This window comes from Mustelus asterias, chromosome 5 (assembly GCF_964213995.1).
Source record: "Mustelus asterias chromosome 5, sMusAst1.hap1.1, whole genome shotgun sequence".
NCBI lineage: Eukaryota > Metazoa > Chordata > Chondrichthyes > Carcharhiniformes > Triakidae > Mustelus > Mustelus asterias.
This window is the reverse complement of record NC_135805.1, coordinates 122,800,867-122,825,702: the sequence shown is the minus strand read 5'-3', so window position 1 is coordinate 122,825,702 and position 24,836 is coordinate 122,800,867. Positions and strand designations below refer to the sequence as shown.

The following is a 24,836-nucleotide window of genomic DNA, read 5'->3' as shown; positions in this document are numbered from 1 at the left end:
TAGTTGAGAGCAGATTAAATAAGAGGTATTCAAAAACAGAGTCTGGACAGAGTAGATAGGAAGAAACTGTTCCCGCTGGAGGAAGAAATGAGAACAAGAAGGCACATGAATAAGATAATTGGCAAAAAAAAGATGGCAGCATGTGGAAAGTTTTTCCCCCCCCCCCGCCCCCATGCAGCGAGTGGTTAGAATCTGGAAGATAGGCCGGAACTCTACCGCCCCGCCCGCCACGGAATTGGAGCAGGTGAGGGTCCAACAACAGAGATTTCTGTTGACCTCGGGTGGGAATTTCCAGTCTCGCTCAAGCAAGGTCATAAAATCCCACCCACACTATCTGAGAGTGTGGTGGGGACAGGATCAATTCAGGCAGTTGGGAAGGAATTGGATTACCCGAAAAGAAAGAATGTGCAGGGCCACAGGAAGAAGGCGGGGAAATGACACAAGGTAAATTGCTCCTTTGGAGAGCGAGCATACATTTCACAAGTCGAATGGCCTGCCCCTGAGCTGTAACCACTCTATGTGACTCTGATCTCTGATCCATACCCCATTTAAGCATGGGAATCATGGAATTTGTCTCAGATTTTAATTTTCATGGACCATCTGGCATGAGACAAAGTATTGGATTCTTCTTGGTTAGGCAAATGTCCAAGAATCTAATTAAAATCTTTGTAGTGCAGACAGAAAATCTGCTGTAGATTCAAGTGGAAAAAGGAGCAGCTATGGTGATATTGAATTATGATGTGGAGATGCCAGCGTTGGACTGGGGTAAACACAGTAAGAGTTTTATCACCAGGTTAAAGTCCAACAGGTTTATTTGGGAGCAAATGCCATTCGCTTTCGGAGCGCTGCTCCTTCGTCAGATGGAGTGGAAATCTGCTCTCAAACAGGGCACAGAGAGACAAAATCAAGTTACAGAATACTGATTAGAATGTGAATCTCTACAGCCAACCAGGTCTTAAAGATACAGACAATGTGAGTGGAGGGAGCATTAAGCACAGGTTAAAGAGATGTGTATTGTCTCCAGACAGGACAGCCAGTGAGATTCTGCAAGTCCAGGAGGCAAGCTGTGTAACATAAACCCAATGTTTGAGAGCAGATTTCCACTCCATCTGACGAAGGATCAGAGCTCCGAAAGCTAATTGGATACAGGAGTTGGGACATCTTGCTGAAGTTGTACAAGACATTGATAAGGCCACACTTGGAATACTGTGTGCAATTCTGGTCACCCTATTATAGAAAGGATATTATTAAACTAGAAAGAAAGAGTGCAGAAAAGATTTACTAGGATGCTAGGACCGGGACTTGATGGATTGAGTTATAAGGAGAGGCTGAATAGACTGAGACTTTTTTCTCTGGGGCGTAGGAGGCTGAGGGGTGACCTTATAGAGGTCTATAAAATAATGAGGGGCATAGACAAGGTAGATAGTCAATATCTTTTCCCTAAGGTAGGGGAGTCTAAAACTAGAGGGCATAGGATTAAGGTGAGATGGGAGAGATATAAAAAAGTGTCCAGAGGAGCAATTTTTTCACACAGAGGGTGGTGAGTGTCTGGAACAAGCTGCCAGAGGTAGTAGTAGAGGCGGGTACAATTTTATCTTTTAAAATGCATTTAGATAGTTACATGGGTAAGATGGGTATAGAGGGATATGGGCCAAATGTGGGCAATTGGGATTAGTTTAGGGGTTTAAAAAAAAGGCGGCATGGACAAGTTGGGCCGAAGGGCCTGTTTCCATGCTGTAAACCTCTATGACTCTATAACCTGCACATCTTTGGACTGAGAGAGGAAACCGGGGTACCCGGAGGAAACCCACGTAAACAAGGGGAGAATGGGCAAACTCCGCACTGACAGCGACCCAAGCCAGGAATCGAACCCAGGCTCCTGGAGCTGTGAGGAAGCATTGCTAACCACCATGCCACCCAAACTTCTATTCTGCAAACTACTGCGAAAAACTGTCCACTCAAATCACACATTTTTAAATCCAGCAATTTAAAAAAAGCTATTACCACAAATCCAACTAAATTGATCAGATATCATTTTTCCATTTTCTCACTACACCCATTTGATTAGGTCATGACTGATCTACTTCGCCATCCCGTTTTCAGTTGGTTTCATATCCCTTAACACTCTTACAACAGTAAACTCTATCACTGTTAGTCTTTGAATCCCTGAATATCCTAGCATCTATTCACTTCTTTTTGAGGAAAGAGTTCCAAATTGTCATTGACTATTGGTGCTTCCTGATTTTACTCTGAGTGTATTGGCTCTAATTTTCAGATTGTAATCCTCTGGGATTACAGTAGCGCAGTGGTTAGCACTGCTACCTCACAGCGCCAGGGACCCCGGTTCGATTCCCAGCTTGGGGTCACTGTCTGTGTGGAGTCTGCACGTTCTCCCAGTGTCTGCGTGGGTTTCTTCCAGGTGCTCCAGTGTCCTCCACAGTCCAAACTATGTGCTGGTTAGGTGCATTGGCCATGCTAAGTTCTCCCTCGGTGTACCTGAACAGGCGCCGGAGTGTGGCGATGAGGGGATTTTCACAGTAACTTCATTGCCGTGTTAATGTAAGCCTACTTGTGACACTAATAAATCAACTTTGTTCTTGAATAACTCACCAGATTATGTTATTTATCTATCACAACCCGATCAAATCCATTTCGCATTTCAAACACTTCATTACCTGTGTTAATTGATTTAATAGTTGCCACTGGTGCTGTTAATCGAATTACTCTGTAATGATTGATTAAACAGGGATTTCTGTCAGTAATGAATTAAAACTCAAATGTGACATTGGATTAAATCGAAAAAGAATAATATCACCCCTCAATGATGTCATTTTTATGCAAACTCTCTTTCAGAATTTAATTTACAAATGAATAGACACTATATCCCATTGAGACCAATACATTCAGTTCAAGGTGTGGTCTGCAAAATGAGTTGCAGTGCTACATGGAAACAGCAGACTATTCAGCCCCTCACACCTGTTCTGCAATTCAACTAGATCACAGCTGCTCTGTATTGTAGATCCATCTTGTCACTTTGCTTCATAACCCTTAAGATCCTTGCACTGAGTGAAAAGCTATCAGTCTCAATTTTGAATTTTGCAATTGGCCTAATCTCAACAGCTTTAGGAGTGTTCCAGATTTCTACTACCCTCTGATGAGTAAGTGCCTCTTGGCATGATCCCTGAATAGCTTAGCTCTAATTTTAAGAGTATGCCCCTTTGGTCTGGATTCAACCACCACAGGAAATGGTTTATCTCTGCCTACTCCATTAAATCCTTTATTCACATTTGAACCTTTTAGCTCTGATAAAACCTTAGTGAATCGACACTACACCTGCTTAAAGTTTAATCCATCCTTCCTGACGTTCATGCCCAGAACTGAATATGCTACTCCAGTTGAGGTCTGCTTGGTACTTTATGTAATTGCAATGTAACTTTCACCCCTTTGTCTAATAAAGACTTATTCAATCATTTCTTATGACTGTTTTTGTACCAATTTACTGGCTTTTAGTGATTTGTAGAAATAACCTTTCACATTTTTTTTGCTCCTCGCCATTTAGAAAATATTCTGATTTAGCCCTCTTGGGTCCAAAGTGAATGCGTTCATATTTTTCTATCGGTTTATGTCCATTCCAACTTTCTGCAGTAATTACTAACGCTTCTAATTTAGTGTAATTTGCAAATCTGGATAATATGGTTCTCTATTCCTTTAATCGAGCCATTAATAATCATGGTGAAAGATTGAAGACCCAGAACAAATCCAGACGACCCACCAGAGTATATTACAAAAGAAAAACCTTTGACAATGCCCTTCATCTTCTACCTCCCAAACATACAAGTTAAAAGTCCTTATGCAGTACCATTTTTCTATTGGGGAGGCAGTAATGTAGTAGTAATCTAGAGACCCAGGGTAATGCTCTGGAACCTGGGTTCGAATCCCACCACAGCAGATGGTGAAATTTGAATTCAATAGTAATCTGGAATTATGAATCGAATGATGACCATTGTTAAAATCTGGTTCATTAATGTCCTTTAGAGAAGAAAATCTGCCGTCCTTACCTACATGTGACTCTAGATCCACAGTAATGTGGTTAACTTTTAAATGTCCTCAGAAATGGCCTAACAAGCCACACAGTTCAAGGTCAATTAGGGATGGGCAATAAATGCTGGCCGAGGCAGCAATATCCACATCCCTTGCATGAATAAAGAAAAATAAATCTGGTTAGTGGAACCTTATTGACCGCCTTTTCTAAGTCCATACAGATAACATCTATAGGCACTCCCTTATATTCATTGATAAACTCACAAAAAATCCAATATTTACATTTTATTCTTTCATGGGACAGGAGTGTTGCTGGCTAGGCCAACACTTATTGCCCATTCCTAAATGCCCTCAAGAAGGTGGTGGTGAGCTGCCTTCTTGAACCACTGCAGTCTATGTGATGCAAATACACCCACAGTGCTGTTAGAGAAGGAGTTCCAGGAATTTTGCTCAGCAACAGTGAAAGTTTTCTAAATCAGGATGGTATGTAACTTGGAGGGGAATTTTCAGGTGATGGTATTCCCATGCAGCTGCTGCCCTTGTCCTTTAAGGTGGTAAAGGTTACAGGTTTGGAACTTGCTGTCAAAAAGCCCACTGACTCTGTGACCTGGTCTCCACTCCCTCACATATTGCTTCCAGTTAGGACTCTATTCCATTCTCCTGTTTTTTTCTTTCTGCCACATCCGTTCCAACAAGGCAATCTTCCATAGCATCACTTCTGATCTACCTGTCTTTTTCCTCAGCATAGGATTCCCCCATTGTGTTTGACAGAGCCCTCAACCATGTCCATTCCATTCCAGACGCTTAAGCTTCCATTCTTCCTCCCAGAACTTTGATAGGGTTTCCCTTGTTGTGCTTTTCCAGTTCGACAGTCTCCGTATTCAATGGACCATCCTCTGGTACTTCTGTCACCTACAGCATAATACCACCATCTAACCATTTTGCCCCACCCTTGTCTTTCAGCATTTCAAAGAGATTGTTTCCTCCCCGATACCCTGGTTCATTTCTCAATCACCCCCAACAACATCTCCACATCCTGCAACACCTGCTTTTTTACCTCCTCACTTCCCACCGTTCAAATGGTGTTATGCAGGGAAAGCAGGGCTTTTCTTGTCCTTCTTCCGATTTATTATATTGTATTCGCTATTAACAATGTGATGTTGGGGACCTCTATGTTGGGGAGACCAAGCATAGCTTAGGTGACTGCTTAGCAAAACACTTCCATTCAGTCTACAAGCCTGACCCTGAACTCCCAGTTACCTGGCATTTTCATTCTCCACCTTGTTCCTAACATGACCGTTCCATTTAGCTTGCCACAGTGTTCCAACAAAGCTCAAGGATCAGCAGCAGTCTTCAAGGCTCAATGCTGAGCTCAGTTATTTCAGAACGTAGCCTCTAATCCATTTTGTTTGCTTCCTTGTCATTGGTTTTTGTTTTACTGCCTTGTTTTCCTCTTCTTTGGCTTTTGGATGGCAGCCGTTCCTGATTCCGCTACTCACCCCTCTAGACTTATGGTTTTTTTTACTTGTCCCATTAACACTCCTATTTCTTTCATTCTTTATCTTATCCTCCTAACTTTCATTTGCTTAAAACCTATTACATCTCTAACCTTTCCCAGTTCTGATGAAAGATCAGCCAGAAATGTTAACTGTGTTCCAACAGATGCGCTGTCTTTATTTCTGATTTCCAGCATCTGCAGTATTTTGTCTTTGACCCCCCCAAAAAAATTCAACTTGTCAAACAAGACTAACCCTTAGTAAATCCATACAAAATCTCTCAGATCAGCTCATATTTATTCATTCAATCACTTTGTCAGTCTAACTTCAGTGGCAACATTCAGTGGTAATGTGGTAAGGTTGGGAGCTCTTCCAATTTTCCGCCATAACCGCAGCAGAAATCCCAGAGAAAACCACATAGTCCCTCAATCCAGAGTTTCTATTGATCTTTACAGAATTAAGGGCAGCACATCAGGACAACCCAGACACTATTTTTTGTCATGTATGCAAAATTACAAACATGAAGAAAATTTGTCATCTAAATAATTGTTAAATCATTTGTTAAGTAACATTACCAATATTATGGGCGAAAGCTTACCAAAAAATGGCAGTGTGTTAGTTTCTGCCCAAAAAACTGAGTTTTTCCCATTGATGGCACTGGCTGAATCTTATGCCTCATTGGCGAAAAATTTTCAGCCCACAGGTTTCATGCCACTCCAGCAGCATTTTCCCTCTGATTCACTCGCCCGGCAATGACTTAACTGCTACAAGCACCGGGAAGCTCCATATAAATGGCTTCCCAGCACTTGTTCCACAATGACTGCAGGAGATGGTAGGCAAGAACACAGCCCTGCACTTTTCAGAGGGGGCCCTCACAAGGATGCTGGATGGAGTGGAGCAGAGGCGGGACACCCTCTACCCCCACTCCAGGAGACGGCCTTCCAGCAGGGTCACCACCTCCACCAGGGATGCAGTCGCAGCCTTGATCAATGCAAGCACACTCCAGAAGAGGACAGGGCAGCAGTGTCTGAAGAAGATGAATGATCTTCTTCCCTCAGCCAGGGCAAGTCTCCCACTGGACCCCCCTGCACAACCCTAACATCCCCAACCCTTTCTCTCACTCAGCCACACCGGGCACGAGATTCCCCTTCCATCACACAATTTGCATGTTCCCCCAGTAGTTGCTATGCTCCCACTGAGGCCCCATGTCTATCACACCTCATCACCATCTTAAATGTCAACACTCCCACGTACACTTGTCCCCTCTGCCTCATTGCAAGACAAACTCAACCACAACAGGTATCTGTGGGCGCAGCCAGCTGATGTCTTGCTGAGTTGAGAGCCTTCACGCATTTTTGGGGCAAATGGCCTCCTTCTGCACTGTAGGCATTCTATCTTTCTATGGCCGGGGAGGAGTGCTGCTGGTGAAGTGGGGGCAGCAGAGAAACATGAGAATCTTCAACACACATGCTGTCATTCCTCAAGTCTCAAATGAATAATCAACGGTCCCTCCGTATCCCCCGTAATGCACTGATGTCATGTCCTTTCTCTTGCAGGCTGATCAGTGGAACACGCCGGACCATCCTCCTGAACCCACTGGACTTCAACATCTCAAATTGCATCACAGCTGTTACTCACACCTGGCACCAACGCAGATACTGTAGGCAGGCATTAGGGTCACTCCCTGGTGAACACCTCTCAGCTGAAGATCCACAGTAGGCAGAGACAGGGACATCCCAGGGAACCGGCACATGGAGGAATGCCAGAGCCCAGAACTCTGCTGAGCCCTTGGGCCCGGTTATCCCACATCCGCTGAGCTGCAAAGACAGAGTTATGAGTATCACGAAGTGCTGTTAGGCAACCCTTCTCGGACTGCAAGGCCGATTGCAGGAGTTCCATCAACTTCTGAGGAGATGGTGCTGTCACTGCAGCACACTGAGGCAAACACTGCGAGTTGGCGTCCGCAGTGGAGATCTTGGTGCAGGGCATGCATTCCATGGCAGGAGATGTCCGCACGATGGTCCAAGGCTTTGACTGAATGGTGCAGGCACTGGTGGCAATCCATGAGTGTGCATGGAGGAGCACAGGGAACCTGAAGGGAAGTGGATCACCAGGAGTACAGCTTGGGCCCTCCAGCCAAGGGACCATAAGACCATAAGACCATAAGACATAGGAGCGGAAGTAAGGCCATTCGGCCCATCGAGTCCACTCCACCATTCAATCATGGTTGATTTCAACTCCATTTACCCGCTCTCTCCCCATAGCCCTTAATTCCTCGAGAAATCAAGAATTTATCAATTTCTGTCTTGAAGACGCTCAACGTCTCGGCCTCCACAGCCCTCTGTGGCAATGAATTCCACAGACCCACCACTCTCTGGCTGAAGAAATTTCTCCTCATCTCTGTTCTAAAGTGACTCCCTTTTATTCTAAGGCTGTGCCCCCGCGTCCTAGTCTCCCCTGTTAATGGAAACAACTTCCCTACGTCCATCCTATCTAAGCCGTTCATTATCTTGTAAGTTTCTATCAGATCTCCCCTCAACCTCCTAAACTCCAATGAATATAATCCCACGATCCTCAGACGTTCATCGTATGTCAGGCCTACCATTCCTGGGATCATCCGTGTGAATCTCCGCTGGACCCGCTCCAGTGCCAGTATGTCCTTCCTGAGGTGTGGGGCCCAAAATTGCTCACAGTACTCCAAATGGGGCCTAACCAGTGCTTTATAAAGCCTCAGAAGTACATCCCTGCTTTTGTATTCCAAGCCTCCAGCCCATCTGACAACACCCTCCCTGTGAGCGACACACCTCTAGCCCCTGACACCGAGGAGGGGAGTAATCAGACATCCATGATGCCTGAATGTCTCACTTGATGAAGGAACAGCGCTCTGAAAGCTTGTGGCTTGTGCTACCAAATGAATCTGTTGGACTTTAACCTGGTGTTGTGAGACTTCTTACTGTTCTTACGCCAGTCCAACACCGCCGGCATCTCCACATCATGCCTGAAAGCAGGCCAGGATCCTTGAGGTCCTGGACCCCAGGGGAGGCCCAACAAGATCATCTCAAGCAAAAGTGTATGGAAGTCAGCAGGCTGCCTCAACCTCAGCTGTGGATCCTGGAGATACACCTAGATGCAATTGAAGGATTAAGAGACTGGCAATTTTTTTGGGGGCGGGGGGGGGAAAGAGTGCTCACTAATGTATTAAGCTGAGCTACCTGCAGTCCCGTGGTGTGTTTGACGCCACTCCACCAGTGAGGGGCCTCTAAGATCAGAACTCAGAAATATGCCACGCAAATAGTGCTCTCCAGATTTTGAGCACGTGTTGCCATTCCCAAAGATGGAGTGTGTGGGCTCAAAATCATCCCCCCATGACTGAGTAATGTAACTGCACTGATAATGGGGTCATAGAGGATATTGGGTTCACTACAGTCAGTTTAAGTTGTCAAAGAAAGCATACAACATTTGTGCAGCTTGCTCAGTACCGTTGCCCAATCAGTACTATTTGTTGGCAGCATACTAGTTTGGAAGGAGAGAGGGGCGATATCAGACCTCTCTGCTGCCACTTAGAGGTACGTTCTGGCTGCAGGAGAAAGGAGACACTTGGAAGGGGAGAAACAAATGCAGCAAATACTGAAACAGCATCTAGACTCTCCCAGCTTCTTGGGAAGCCCTGGTGCAGGTGGTGAACAGAGACAGAGATCCTGTTCTCCCAAAGGCAGACCCCACCCCTCCTATCTCACATTGGAAACTGAGGCAGAACAAGTCAGCACCTGAATCTTAGCTCCAAGAACATGGCTGCAATTCTGGAAACAGCTCAATGATCTCAGAGTTACCAAGGTAAGAAAGTTCACAGACCTGAAACACTAATTGCATTTCTCTCTTCACAAATGCTGCCAGACTTTGGAATATTTCCAGCATTTTCTATTTTTATTTCAGATTTGCAGCATCTGTGGTATATTGCTTTTGATAAGAATATTACCGTCTTGTATCTGATTACCTTTACCATCTCCAGCTTCACTACTCACAATTCTCTGTTTTCCCCATTCACAATTACTGCAATGCATTTCCCTACCTGTCAATCTCCTCAGACACTCACCACATGAGCAACCCTCACTCCTGCTCACCTCATATCTTACACACTTCACAAAACTGACAAACCCTCTTCTTTCTTGAGTCAGAGGTTCACAGCATGGAAACAGACCCTTCTGCCCAACTTGTCCATGCCGCCCAGTTTTTAACCACTAAGCTAATCCCAATTGCCCTTGTTTGACCCATATCCTTCTATACCAATCTTACCCATGTAACTTTCTAAATACGTAGACAAAATTGTACCCACCTCTACTCCTACCTCTGGCTCCAGACACTCACCACCCTCTGAGTGAAACAATTACCTCTCTAGACCCTTTTGTATCTTTTCCCTCTCACCTTAAATCTACTAGTTTTAGACTTCTCTACCTTCGGGAAAATAAGTTGACTATCTACCTTATCTATGCCCCTCATTATTTTTATAGACCTCTATAAGATCTCACCTAAGCCTCCTACGCTCCAGGGAAAAATGTCCCAGTCTATCCAGCCTCTCTTTATAACTCAAGCCATCAAGTCCCGGTAGCATCCTAGTAAAGGTTTTGGAGAGTGTACAGAAAAGATTCACCAAGATGTTGCCTGGTGTGGGGGGCATTAGCTGTGGGGAGAGGTTGGAGAAACCTGGTTTGTTCTCACTGGAATGACAGAGGTTGAGGGGCGACCTGATAGAAGTCTACAAGATTATGGAGGGCATGGACAGAGTGGATAGTCAGAAGCTTTTTTCCCAGGGTGGAAGATGCAATTACTAAGGGGCATAGGTTTAAGACGCGAGGAACAAGCTTTAAAAGGAGATGTACGAAGCAAATTTTTTTTAAAACAGAGAGTGGTGGCTGCCTGGAACTCGTTGCTCAGGAAGATAGTGGAAGCAGATACGATAGTGACTTTTAAGGGGTGTCTTGACAAAGACATGAATAGGATGGGAATGGAGGGATATGGTTCCCAGAAGGGTAGGGGGTTTTAGTTAAGTCAGGCAGCCTGGTCGGTGCAGACTTGGAGGGCCGAAGGGCCTGTTCCTATGCTGTAATTTTCTCTGTTCTTTGTTAAGTCTTTTCTGCACACTAATAGAATGACCAGAACTGTACACAATATTCCAAGAGTGGCCTTACTGTGGTGAACCATCGTTGGTTACCACTGTGGGTTATTCCTGTTACTGTTGGGTTAGGGGGTTGCCACTGTGGGGGTTGTATAATGTTGTTGGGTTAGGGTGTTTACCTGTGGTGGATGTTGTTATGGCACATCCCGGTCGGGCCCCGCCTCCTGGGGAGAGGTATAAGACCCTCTGCTCCGGCGGGACCCCTCCAGTCTGAACTGGTGTACTCGTGTTAGTTAGTTCCATTGTTTGCTAATAAAAGCCTTCAATAGCTGAAGCCTTGTTCCACGTGCTTGATTGTCGCGCATCAATTTTATTAGCAAACATAAAACTCTCAACAGTAAAAAGGGAGTATGGAACAAATATTAAAACCAGAGCGTCTGGCGCTGGACCCACGTGCGGTCGGTGCCGCTAACACCTTCGACCACTGGTGGAAGTGTTTCGAAGACTACCTGGCAGCCTCTGCAGCTGTTACTACAGACGACGACAAACTCCAGGTCCTCCACGCGAGGGTAAGCGACACGATTTATCTTGCGATTCGTGCGGCCACCACTTACCCGAGGGCCATCGAGCTCTTGAAGAAACGATACACAAGACCACCCAACGAGATCCACGCTCGTTACCTCCTCGCTACACGACGTCGGCAGTCGGGCGAAACCATGGAGGACTACGCCAATGAGCTCTTGCAGCTTGCCAGGGGTTGCGACTGTAAAGATGTGTCAGCAGAGCAATATATGTACGACCTCGCCCGAGATGCGTTCGTAGCAGGGGTAGGGTCCTCGTACATCCGGCTTAAGTTATTAGAGAAAGGGAACCTCAACTTGACCCAAGCGATGGAGATGGCTGAGATGCTGGAGGCAGCGTCGAAAAGCTTGGCTCTGTACCCCGAAGACCACGTGGAGACAACGTGGCAAGAGCAAGCACAAATCCCTCCTCGCCCCACGGGCTCACGCTCCCATATCGATCCGACGACGGCGGCAGCTCCAGGCGGCCAGCGATGCTATTTTTGCGGCGGAGCCAAGCATTCACGGCAACAGTGTCCTGCAAAAACGGCGATCTGCAGCCAGTGCGGTAAAAAGGGCCACTATGCTAAAGTTTGCAGGTCAAAGCCCAAAAACGGCAGTGCAGCCTATGACCCTCCAGAGCGGAGACAATCTCCTTCGGCGTCGCAGTACCCACGAGGTCCGACCACGTGCGAATCCAGGACGGCGCCATCGTGGCTGACGGAGGAGGAGGATGACCACCAGGAGTCGCTACGTTTGGCGCCCTCACCCACGTGCAATTCATGGGGGCGGCCATCATGGTCAACGACGACTAGGAGCGACCAGCAGGGGTCCTCAGTATCAACCTCGGCTGCATGCAGTGACGCCCTGGGGCCAACGGTGGCGTCGATCTCTCTGGACCAGACAAAGCACCACAGGCTTGATAATTCCATGATGAACATCAAGGTAAATGGTTGTACTGTGTATTGTCTGTTTGACAGTGGGAGCACCGAGAGTTTTATTCACCCTGACACTGCAAAAAGGTGTGGACTCCGGGTTCTACCTGCCAAACAGACAATTTCCATGGCATCACGGTCCCGGTCTGTACCGATCCAAGGACGTTGTATGGTAACCCTAGAGGTACAGGGCACAATTTACGAGCGATACAGGCTCCTTGTGTTACCGCACCTTTGTGCGCCAATTCTCCTCGGACTAAATTTTATGGTCCACATGAAGAGTGTGATCCTACAGTACGGTGGGCCGCTCCCTTCACTGGCAGTAGGGAATCAGCCACAGCCTCCAAATTGCCCAAAGCGCCCCGCATGCAATCTCTCCACACTAAAAATCACCACACCTTCTTTATTTAAGAATCTGGTACCAGGCTGCAAGCCCATCGCTACTAAGAGTAGGCGTTACAGCGCTGAAGACCGGATCTTTATCAGATCTGAGGTTCAGCGGCTCCTCAAGGAAGGGATCATACAGGCCAGTGCTAGTCCGTGGAGAGCGCAGGTCGTGGTGGTTAAAAGCGTGAACAAACCTCGGATGGTCATCGACTACAGTCAGACCATTAACCGTTATACGCAGCTGGATGCGTATCCTCTCCCGCGCATTTCTGATATGGTCAATCAGATTGCGCAGTACCGGGTGTTCTCTACCATAGACCTTAAGTCCGCCTACCATCAACTCCCCATCCGCCCAGAGGACCGACAATACACGGCTTTTGAGGCGGATGGTCGTCTATACCAGTTTCTCAGGGTTCCATTTGGTGTCACCAATGGGGTCTCGGTCTTCCAGCGTGCTATGGACCGAATGGTGGGCCAGAACGGGTTGCGGGCTACCTTCCCGTACCTGGATAACGTCACCATCTGCGGCCATGACCAGCAGGACCATGACACGAATCTCCAACACTTTCTGCGCACTGCATCTCGCCTGAATCTGACCTATAACAGGGAGAAATGCGTATTCCGTACGCGCAGGTTAGCTATCCTTGGATACGTGGTGGAAAGCGGGGTCATCGGCCCTGATCCAGACCGTATGCGCCCCCTTACTGAACTTCCCTTGCCCGCTAGCACAAAAGCACTGAGGAGATGCCTCGGCTTCTTTTCGTATTATGCGCAGTGGGTCCCCAACTACGCGGACAAAGCTCGTCCGCTCATCAAGTCCACGACCTTCCCACTCACGCCAGAGGCCCAATTGGCCTTCAAGGCTTTGAAAAGCGACATTGCGAAAGCCACGATGCACGCGGTGGATGAATCCATCCCTTTCCAGGTGGAAAGTGATGCATCTGATTTCGCCCTAGCCGCCACACTAAACCAGGCAGGCAGGCCCGTCGCGTTTTTTTCCCGCACCCTTCAAGGCCCCGAAATTCGGCACTCAGCGGTGGAGAAGGAGGCTCAGGCCATTGTGGAGGCCGTCAGACACTGGCGCCATTACCTGGCGGGGAAGCGGTTCACCCTGATCACGGATCAACGATCCGTGGCGTTTATGTTCAGTAACACGCAGAGGGGCAAGATCAAGAACGATAAGATCTTGCGGTGGAGAATTGAGCTCTCCACCTATAATTACGATATTATGTATCGTCCAGGGAAGCTCAATGAGCCCTCGGATGCCCTCTCGCGCGGAACATGCACCATCATGCAGGAGGACCGCTTGAAGGCCCTCCACAATGACCTGTGCCATCCTGGAGTCACCCGACTCTACCACTTCGTAAAAGCCCGCAACCTGCCCTACTCGGTGGAGGATGTCAGGTCAGTGACGAGAAGCTGTCGGATTTGCGCGGAATGCAAACCGCACTTTTATCGACCGGACCGGGCACAATTGGTCAAGGCCACTCGCCCCTTCGAGAGGCTGAGTGTGGATTTTAAGGGCCACCTTCCCTCAACGGACCGGAATGTCTATTTTCTCAATATAATAGATGAGTACTCCCGGTTCCCGTTTGTTGTCCCCTGTGCGGACACGTCGACTGCCACAGTGATTAAGGCATTCAGTGATCTTTTTACCCTGTTCGGGTACCCCTGCTCCATACATAGCGACAGGGGCTCGTCGTTCATGAGTAACGACTTGAGGCAATTCCTGCTCTCATACGGGATTGCCTCTAGTAGAACCACGAGCTACAACCCTAGGGGTAACGGACAGGTGGAGAGAGAGAATGCTACAGTCTGGAAGGCTGTCCTACTGGCGCTGAAATCCAGGGGCCTTCCAGTCTCCCGTTGGCAGGAGGTCCTTCCAAATGCGCTTCATTCCATCCGCTCCCTCCTGTGTACGGCAACCAATGCTACTCCCCACGAGAGGATGTTCTCATTCCCTCGGAAGTCGTCCTCGGGGATCTCCTTACCAGCCTGGTTGACGGACCCAGGACCCGTCCTTCTGCGGCGACATGTGAGGGCCCGCAGGTCCGACCCCTTGGTCGAACCGGTCCAACTCCTCCACGCCAACCCTCAGTATGCCTATGTGGCATATCCTGACGGGCGAGAGGACACAGTCTCCATTCGAGACCTGGCGCCCGCAGGGGACGTAGCAACTCCTGTCGCTCCCATACCCCCTGTCACGAATCCCCTATCACTTATTTCTTCCCCAGACGTGGCGCGGTCAGCACCGGGACCAGTGCATAACAGTTATACTCCCATGTACAGCTTGCCTGAGACTCAGAGATCGGCGCCACCACAGAAGGTTCCAGGATCCCCTGCACCATCGCCTCACCAGGGTCAACCGGCCCGGGAGTCCTCGAGGGGACAGCCGGACGCTGTTTTGGAGAGAACGCCACCGCAAGCACCTGCTCCGGTGTCGCAACCGGTGTTGAGGAGATCACAGCGACGGTGCGGTCCTCCAGACCGTCTGGACTTGTGAATTTTGTACATATGTGACCTGTTTTCGCACCCCACCGGCCTTTGTTTTTAAAGGAGGGGTGAATGTGGTGAACCATCGTTGGTTACCACTGTGGGTTATTCCTATGTTACTGTTGGGTTAGGGGGTTGCCACTGTGGGGGTTGTATAATGTTGTTGGGTTAGGGTGTTTACCTGTGGTAGATGTTGTTATGGCACATCCCGGTCGGGCCCCGCCTCCTGGGGAGAGGTATAAGACCCTCTGCTCCGGCGGGACCCCTCCAGTCTGAACTGGTGTACTCGTGTAGTTAGTTCCATTGTTTGCTAATAAAAGCCTTCAATAGCTGAAGCCTTGTTCCACGTGCTTGATTGTCGCGCATCACTTACCAAGTGAACAACTTCAACAAGACGCCCCAACAGGGCAATACAGTGGCTAGCACTGCTGCCTCATAGTGCCAGGGACCCAGATTTGATTCCTGGCTTGGGTCACTGTCTGTGTGGAGTTTGCACATTCTCCTCGTGTCTGCATGGGTTTCCTCCAGGTGCTCCAGTTTCCTCCCACAGTCCAAAAATGTACGGGTCAGGTTGATTGGCCGTGCTAATTTGCCCCTTAGGTGTCAGGGGGACTAGCAGGGTAAATACATGGGGCTAAGGGGATAGGGGCTGGGTGGGATTGTGGTCGGCGCAAACTCAATGGGCTGAATGGCCTCCTTCTGCACTGTAGGGATTCTGTGATAAATGAACTCCTGTATTCAAGGAGAAGATTGTGCAATTCCAGACAGAAAGCTGGCTCTTCTAAGCCTCTGAAATGGCTTAGAAAATAGTTCAGTAGCATAAAAATTGCTACAACCGCTTGCGGCACTTCAAGAAAATGATTCACCTTCTCAAGGGGCAATTAGGGTTGGACAATAAGTCCTGACCTCACCAGGGATGTCCAAATCCCTGAATATGATTCTTAACAATTACTTCATACTTCGAAGAAAAATTTGCCCAGTGACTTCCAAGTTTGGTGTTTGAACAGAGGGCAGGCCAATGCAAAAGGTTACGTTGTGACAGTACAGTAAACTAAATGTTTTCTGTACTGTAAATAACTTGAGTCATTTTCTTGCAGTGCCACAACCGGTAACAGTTTTTATGCTACTGAACTATTTTCTAAGCCATTTCAGAGGCTTAGAAGAGCCAGCTTTCTGTCTGGAATTGCGCAATCTTCTCCTTGGATACAGGAGTTCATAGAATCCCTACAGTGCTTAAGGAGGCCATTCGGCCCATCAAGTTTGCATTATGTCTACAACATAATGATGCAAACACTGGAAGCCAAACTCCAGGTCTCCAACTACTTATGATCAGCATAACAAGAAATTTACTGCCGTGTTCGATTTTATCAGTTTTGAATGGCGACAGATGTTGGTAAGTAATGTAACAATTATGAATGAAGTTCTTATAATCTGAACATTGAAACACTGCCTAGAACCTTTGCATTCCAATCAGTAAAACACAAGCTGATACTAAAACTGGGAGAAATACTCAAGTGTTTATTATCCTGATGAGGTAATTAGTCGAGGAATTTAACCACTTTCAGTTACGGCATATTCAATGCTGTTGTCACATTGTAAAATCATGTGGTTTGCTGTAATATATACCTGGATGAAGGACGTGCCTCACTGCGTTTCATGTTCATCACTTGGGTGTAGTTTGTGATGGTTATATATTTTAAAAAATACACTGCTGAGCTTTCTCTTATTGTGCTTTCCAAATGTTAATGCACCTTACAAATCAGTCCAAACATGTAAAGCAATCAACTCCGAATTGCAATATTCAGAGAAGGTATTTAGTAGCAGCTTTGTCTTCTGTACTGTAAATAAGATGCATATGTACTTTTAGCAGAAGAATGGAATTTGCTGGCTTATCCATGTTAAAGTTGTTTGAGGGCGTTTCCACTCTGATAAAATACTTTCTTATTTAAACCAAACAAAAATGCTTTCGAAACAAACTCAGAAGTGTCAATTGGAAGCTAGTCTGATTTTTCTGATAGTTTCACCCAACCCATATCCTTTACTTGCGCCCCTATCACATGTTTGAGCAGAATCAGACATGCCTGGAAACACAGAACAACATGCATGTTAAACTGTGTATTCTAGAACGGGCTGTGCCCATAACTAAACCATTCCAATTCAACTACAACACTGCCAACACAGCGGCACAGTAGTTAGTGCTGCTGGCTCACAACTTCAGGGATCCGGGTTCGATTCGTGTATGTGCGTGCAAGCACGGCTGACAATATGGAAAATTGCCCATGTATGATGTGTTCACAAAATAAAACAGAACAAATCTAAATGACCAATTTCAGCCCCATTAATCTACAGCAAAATCTTCCATTGGGCTATAAGTAGAACCAAGCAATTTCACAACCAACAGGTCAGGCTAAAGATTTGTGGCCCTACCACATCCAGTCATAAGTGATCGAGACAATTAAAAAGCTAATGGGAGGAAGAGGTTCCATAAAGGTTCCCATCCTCGATGATGGACGAGCCCAGCACGTGAATGCACAAGATGGGGATGAAGCATCTGTAACCACCTTCAGACAAAAAAGTGCGAAGGAAATATTCCTTCTTGACCTCCTCCTGAGATCCCTATCACCAAGGATATCAATTTTCAGTTAATTTGATTCATGGTGTGACTGAGTGCATCGAACATGGCAATTTCTCTGAGCCCTGGTAATTTTGATGTGGAGATGCCGGCGCTGGACGGGGGTAAACACAGTAAGAAGTCTCACAACACCAGGTTAAAGTCCAACAGGTTTATTTGGTAGCAAAAGCCACACAAGCTTTCGGAGCAGTGCTGTTGAACTTTAACCTGGTGTTGTGAGACTTCTTACCCTGATAATTTCCCAGCTTTAGTGATGAAGGTGTGTATTCTAGAATGGACTGTGCCCATAACCAAACCATTCCAATTCAACTACAACACTACCAAAACAGCGGCACAGTAGTTAGTGCTGCTGGCTCACAACTTCAGGGACCCGGGTTTGATTCGCGTGCGTGCATGCAAGCATGGCTGACAATATGGAAAATTGCCCATGTATGGATGTGTCCACAAAACATGTATGCCCAAGCTGTCAGGAGATCTGTCAACACCAGATTCATCAGCCGCACTCACAAGACAGCCCCGAACATCACCCAAGCACAACACAACGCCATCCGCGCTCTCAAGACCAACCGCAACATTGTCATCAAACCAGCAGACAAAGGAGGGGCCATCGTCATACTGAACAGAACGGATTACTGCAAAGAAGTGTACTGACAACTGAACAACCAGGAACACTACAGACCAAAGAACACACCCGTCAACTCATTCTGATCAAGACCTTCGATCCGGACCTTCAGAGCACCCTCCGTGTTCTCATCCCATGTACTCCCCGCGTTGGCGATTTCTACTGCCTCCTGAAGGTACACAAGGCCAACACACCCAGCCGCCCCATTGTATCAGGCAATGGGACCCTGTGCGAGAACCTCTCCGGCTACGTCGAGGGCATCCTGAAACCTATTGTACAAAGAACCCCCAGCTTTTATCACGACACTACGGACTTCCTACAGAAACTCGGCACACATGGAGCAGTTGAACCAGGAGCACGGCTAGTCACAATGGATGTCTCGGCACTCTACACCAGCATCCCCCACGATGATGGCATTGCTGCAACTGCCTCAGTACTCAACACCGACAACTGCCAGTTTCCAGATGCAATTTTACAACTCATCCGCTTCATCCTGGACCACAATGTCTTCACCTTCAACAACCAGTTCTTCATCCAGACACACGGAACAGCCATGGGGACCAAATTCGCACCTCAATATGCCAACATCTTCATGCACAGGTTCGAACAAGACCTCTTCACTGCACAGGACCTTCAACCGATGCTATACACTAGATACATCGATGACATTTTCTTCCTTTGGACTCATGGTGAACAATCACTGAAACAACTCTATGATGACATCAACACATTCCATCCCACCATCAGACTCACCATGGACTACTCTCCGGAATCGGTTGCATTCTTGGACACACGCATCTCCAAGGACAGTCACCTCAGCACCTCACTGTACCGCAAGCCCACGGATAACCTCACGATGCTCCACTTCTCCAGCTTCCACCCTGAACACGTTAAAGAAGCCATCCCCTACGGACAAGCCCTCCGTATACACAGGATCTGCTCGGATGAGGAGGATCGCAACAGACACCTCCAGGCGCTGAAAGATGCTCTCATAAATCATAGAAATCATAGAAACCCTACAGTGCAGAAGGAGGCCATTCGGCCCATCGAGTCTGCACCGACCACAATCCCACCCAGGCCCTACCCCCACATATTTACCCGCTAATCCCTCTAACCTACACATCCCAGGACTCTAAGGGGCAATTTTTAACCTGGCCAATCAACCTAACCCACACAGCTTTGGAATAAGAACAGGATATGGCGCTCGACTCAGCGATCGACAGTTCCGACGCGCCACAGCGAAAAACCGCACCGGCCTCCTCAGAAGACAAACACGGGACACGGTGGACAGAGTACCCTTCGTCGTCCAGTACTTCCCCGGAGCGGAGAAGCTACGGCATCTCCTCCGGAGCCTTCAACATGTCATTGATGAAGACGAACATCTCACCAAGGCCATCCCCACACCCCCACTTCTTGCCTTCAAACAACCGCACAACCTCAAACAGACCATTGTCTGCAGCAAACTACCCAGCCTTCAGGAGAACAGTGACCACGACACCACACAACCCTGCCACAGCAACCTCTGCAAGACGTGCCAGATCATCGACACGGATGCCATCATCTCACGCGAGAACATCATCCACCAGGTACACGGTACATACTCTTGCAACTCGGCCAACGTTGTCTACCTGATACGCTGCAAGAAAGGATGTCCCGAGGCATGGTGCATTGGGGAGACCATGCAGATGCTACGACAACGGATGAATGAACACCACTCGACAATCATCAGGCAAGAGTGTTCTCTTCCTGTTGGGGAGCACTTCAGCGGTCACGGGCATTCGGTCTCTGATCTTCGGGTAAGCGTTCTCCAAGGCGGCCTTCATGACACATGACAACGCAGAGTTGCTGAGCAGAGACTGATAGCCAAGTTCCACACACGAGGACGACCTCAACCGGGATCTTGGGTTCATGTCACATTATCTGTAACCCCTACGACTTGCCTGGGTTTGCAAAATCTCACTTACTGTCCTGTTTGGAGACAATACACATCTCTTTAACCTGTGCTTAACCCTCTCTCCACTCACATTGTCTGTACCTTTAAGACTTGATTACCTGTAAAGACTCGCATTCCAACCATTATTTTGTAAATTGAGTTTGTGTCTTTATATGCCCTGTTTGTGAACAGAACTCCCACTTACCGGACGAAGGAGCAGCGCTCTGAAAGCTAGTGGATTTTGCTACCAAATAAACCTGTTGGACTTTAACCTGGTGTTGTGAGACTTCTTACTGTGTCCACAAAACAAAACTGAACAAATCTAAATGAATAATTTCAGCTGATCAATCTACAGCAAAATCTTCCAGGTTATAAAGCAACACTCACTCACCAATAACCTGTTCACTGATGCTCAATTTAGGTTTGGAGGACCAGTCAGCTCCTGACCTCATTACAGCCTTGGCCAAAGCAAGGACTGAAAAGGCGAGGTGATATAACTGTTCTAGACACCAGGACAGACTTTAACCAAGTGTAGCATCAAGGAGCCCGAGTAAAACTTAAGTCAATTGGAATCAGGGGATAACTCTCCATTGATTGGAGTCGTGTCAAGCATAAAGGAAGATAGTTGTGGTTGTCAAGAGATCAGTCATCTCAGTCCCAGGGCATCTCTGCAGGAGATCCTCAGGGTAGTGTCCTAGGCCTAATCATCTTCAGCTATTTCAACAACAACCTTCCATCCATCATAAGGTCAGAAATGGGGACGTTTGTCGATGATAGCCCAAAGTTTACTTCACCATTTGCAATTGCGCAGATACTGAAACAGTCTGTGTCCAAATGCGGCAAGGACAACATTCAGGCTGGGCCTGATTAGTGCCAATTAACATGCATGCCACATGATTGCCAGGCAATGGCCATCTCCAACAAGAAAGTGCAAATCTACCTTCTGTTCACATTCAATGATGTGGAGATGCCAGCGTTGGACTGGGGTGGGCACAGTAAGAAGTCTCACAACACCAAGCTAAAGTCCAAGAGGTTTATTTGGAATCACGAACTTTCGGAGGGCTGCTCCTTCATCAGGTAAGTGACTCACCTGATGAAGGAGCAGCGCTCCGAAAGCTCATGATTCCAAATAAACCTCTTGGACTTTAACTTGGTGTGTGAGACTTCTTACTGTGCACATTCAACAACATTGCCATCATTAAGTCCCCACTGACTTAGCCATTTGACTTGAAACATTCCAGAAGAAAATATATATATATAACTTGGAGAATGATTGGTACCACTCCAAATTGCTTATGTATATCTTAAAATGGAACTCCAATTCAGACCAGTATCAGTCCTTTCCCAAGTTTTACTGGTTTTTCTTTCTGGGTTAACTGGGCTAGCCACAGTCATGGCTATTAAGAACAGACAAGTGATTGAGTATTCTGTGGTGGTGGCTCAACTCCTGACTTCCCAAAGCCACTTCAGCACCTACCAAGCATAGGACAAGGAGTATGATGAAATACTCTCTATTTGATTGGATGGTCAGACAGCGCGGCACCATCCAGATAAAGCAGCCCTCTTGACTGGGACCTCATTCACCGTCAATATTTAAACATCACTGGAGTACCAGAGCTGTGATGCCTGGTATCTACATTACCTCCCAAATCCATATCCTACTGCACCTAGAAGAACACTGTCATCTCCAAGTCATTAACCATCCTGACTTTGGTATTTATTGCCATTCCTTCATTGTCGCTGGGTTAGATGCAGCTCACATATGACAACCCCCTCATGCTGAACTGTGCTCCCAGGGACTTGCCTCAGGATAGCTGCTGGTCCAAAGAGTCAGGTAAACAGCCCATGGAGGGGTAAACAAGCAAGCAGTAGCTTGTGCAGCCAATGCCTGCAGCCTAGCCTTTGGCTGGCACTGCACTTCCAGCCTTGGGCTTACTTTGCAACTGTTATCATCACCTTTGCAACTAAACCTGGGGCCAACACACACTCATTTTAGGTGAGGAAGGACCAGCTGCCTCCAAAGCAAGAAAGCCTTACCATGAGCCTCTGAAGATGAACTCCTTGTTTCTCACACATTTTGGTAAAGTGATTGAAGTTAGAGTCATCGAGCACGATGTAGACTGGGACTCCTCTTGCTGCAGCCTCAAGAACCTCCCTAAAGATGTCCACATCAGTGAAAATGTCCATCACGATGGCAATAACCTGTTTGAAATTCAAAATAAAGAAAATTAGGCCTTGGCAGTGGAAGTGTCTTGTTATTATATCACTATGGCAACAGTGCACTCTTCTCATAGAAACCCTACAGTGCAGAAGGAGGCCATTCGGCCCATCGAGTCTGCACCGACCACAATCCCACCCAGGCCCTACCCCCACATATTTTACCCGCTAATCCCTCTAACCTACACATCCCAGGACTCTAAGGGACAATTTTTAACCTGGCCAATCAACCAAACCCGCACATCTTTGGACTGTGGGAGGAAACCGGAGCACCCGGAGGAAACCCACGCAGACACGAGGAGAATGTGCAAACTCCACACAGACAGTGACCCGAGCCGGGAATCGAACCCAGGACCCTGGAGCTGTGAAGCAGCAGTGCTAACCACTGTGCTACCGTGTCGCCCAATACATTATGGAAATTAGCTAGGTTTCAATGTGCTGTCACTACTGTATGCAGGAGAAGGTAAAAACACAAGGAAACTGTTTGGAGTAAGTTACTGATATTTTCACTCATCAGTACGTAGAACATGTGGGGGTATATTGCTGAAACATTAGCCCTGATATTCAGTGGGAGGCGGAAGGGTTGGCTGAGGCACTGATAACTGAGACATGATCAGTACAGAAAAAGCAGAATACAGTGGACGGTGGAAATCAGAATGGAAAACAGAAAATGCTGGAAATGCTCAGCGGGTCTGGCAGCACCTGTGGAGAGATAAACAGAGATAGCATTTCGAGTCAGATATACGTCTCTTTCCTGACAACATTGAGTCTAGTATTACTTATGTTCCAATGAAGAGTCATATTAGACACCAACATTAACTCTGTTTTTCTCTCTACAGGTGCTGCCAGACAAGCTGAGTTTTTTCCAGCACTTTGTTATTACTCCATTAACAGTTTGTAGGTCCATTTCCCAGCCTGCAGCCAGCTTAATGGGCAACTTGAACAATGGGGATAGTTCCTGATAATTGGGGCGGAGTGTGACGGGTGCACGAGATTGTGAGGCAATGACTGGCAAGTGGGGCTGGGGGAGGTTGATGATCAGAGGTGCTGATAGGAAAACAATCAGAGCCAGCGATAGGGTTAGCAAGGGGATGAGGGAGATTGAAAAGATCCTTGAACAGATATAATGAGTGCTGGATAAAGCTCCGAGCTTATGAAGCCAGCAGCCCCACCTCCCTTTTTATAACACGTTACCCAATACCCAAGAAACCTGCACATCAGCATTATATCTTAAATCAGACTCCCAATTACAATGTGGGAGCTCAAATTAAATGTTAGTTAACCAACCCGCCACTCCATGAGACATTTAGGTATCCCAACATTTGCCACCGCAAATTGCACACGGGCTTTTGAACAGGGGTTTGGGATCAAGTCCTGTTTATTTCACATTTTAAACCCTTGTAGCAGAAAGTGTTTTTATGGTGAAGAGGGAGGTAGCTCTAAGAAAATACTCAGCTTAAGAACAGACTTATTGCTGTTACTCACAGTAAGGTCTGGTGATGCATTAACACAGGGCAGTTTCACAAAGGCAGGACTTTGTTTCCACTCGGTACTTTATTTTTATCTCGGGTTTTGTCTCAGTAAGACAGCAACCATTGGAAAGTAGAGTGTGCAGATATAACATCAATGCAGCTTTAAGTGTATAATGCAAACATGACGACATTTGGCTGAGGGATCTGACGGAGAGAGCTGGAGCCAAAGTGTTGCTTCAATTTTATTATTAAAATAAAAGTCACCCGTCCTCCAAAAACAAATAGGCCTGAGCTGGAGAAAAAAAAAACATTCAGAAATGAGTGCTGGAGGTTCTGTAGAATCTCAGAAATGACAGCACTGAAGTAGACCATCCAGCCCAATAGCCAGTGGCAGAGCTGGGAGCTATCTATGTCAGATCAATTAACTGCTTTTGCTCCATATTTTTATACTACTTTTTCAATACCCCTTTATTTGATAGCAAACGCCACGAGCTTTCGGAGCGCTGCTCCTTCGTCAGGTGAGTGGGAGAGATCTCCCACTCTGACAAAGGAGCAGCGCTCCGAAAGCTAGTGGCGTTTGCTACCAAATAAACCTGTTGGACTTTAACCTGGTGTTGTTAGACTCCTTACTGTTGGAACTATATCACCATTCCTCCATTGTCACTGGGTCAAAAACTTGGAACTCTCTCCCAAAAAGCACTGTGTCGGTATGTTTAAAACCACATGGTTCAAGAAGGAAGCTCCCCACCACCTTCTCAAGGGCAATAAATGCTCATGTCCCCTTGAACAACAACCATAACGTGAACCACAGTTGGCTTGGTTCTATTCAGGTGATATTTACATACCTGCTATAAAATATTAGTTATATGTCCAAAAGAATAAGGTTAGATGAATAAAATTAGAGAGATCCAGTGTTACTGACACTGCAACCCAAA

General features: G+C 47.0%; 1 protein-coding gene across 2 annotated transcripts in view; it reads right to left on the bottom strand.

The window, feature by feature from the left end:
- Positions 1-24,836, bottom strand: part of fam83b (family with sequence similarity 83 member B) — a 69,133-nt gene that overhangs the window by 36,661 nt on the left and 7,636 nt on the right. For both annotated transcript variants that reach the window (XM_078213253.1, XM_078213254.1), the window contains exon 3: positions 22,250-22,414. In XM_078213253.1, coding sequence (XP_078069379.1) covers positions 22,250-22,414 — 165 coding nt within the window. The remainder of the gene's footprint in view (positions 1-22,249; positions 22,415-24,836) is intronic.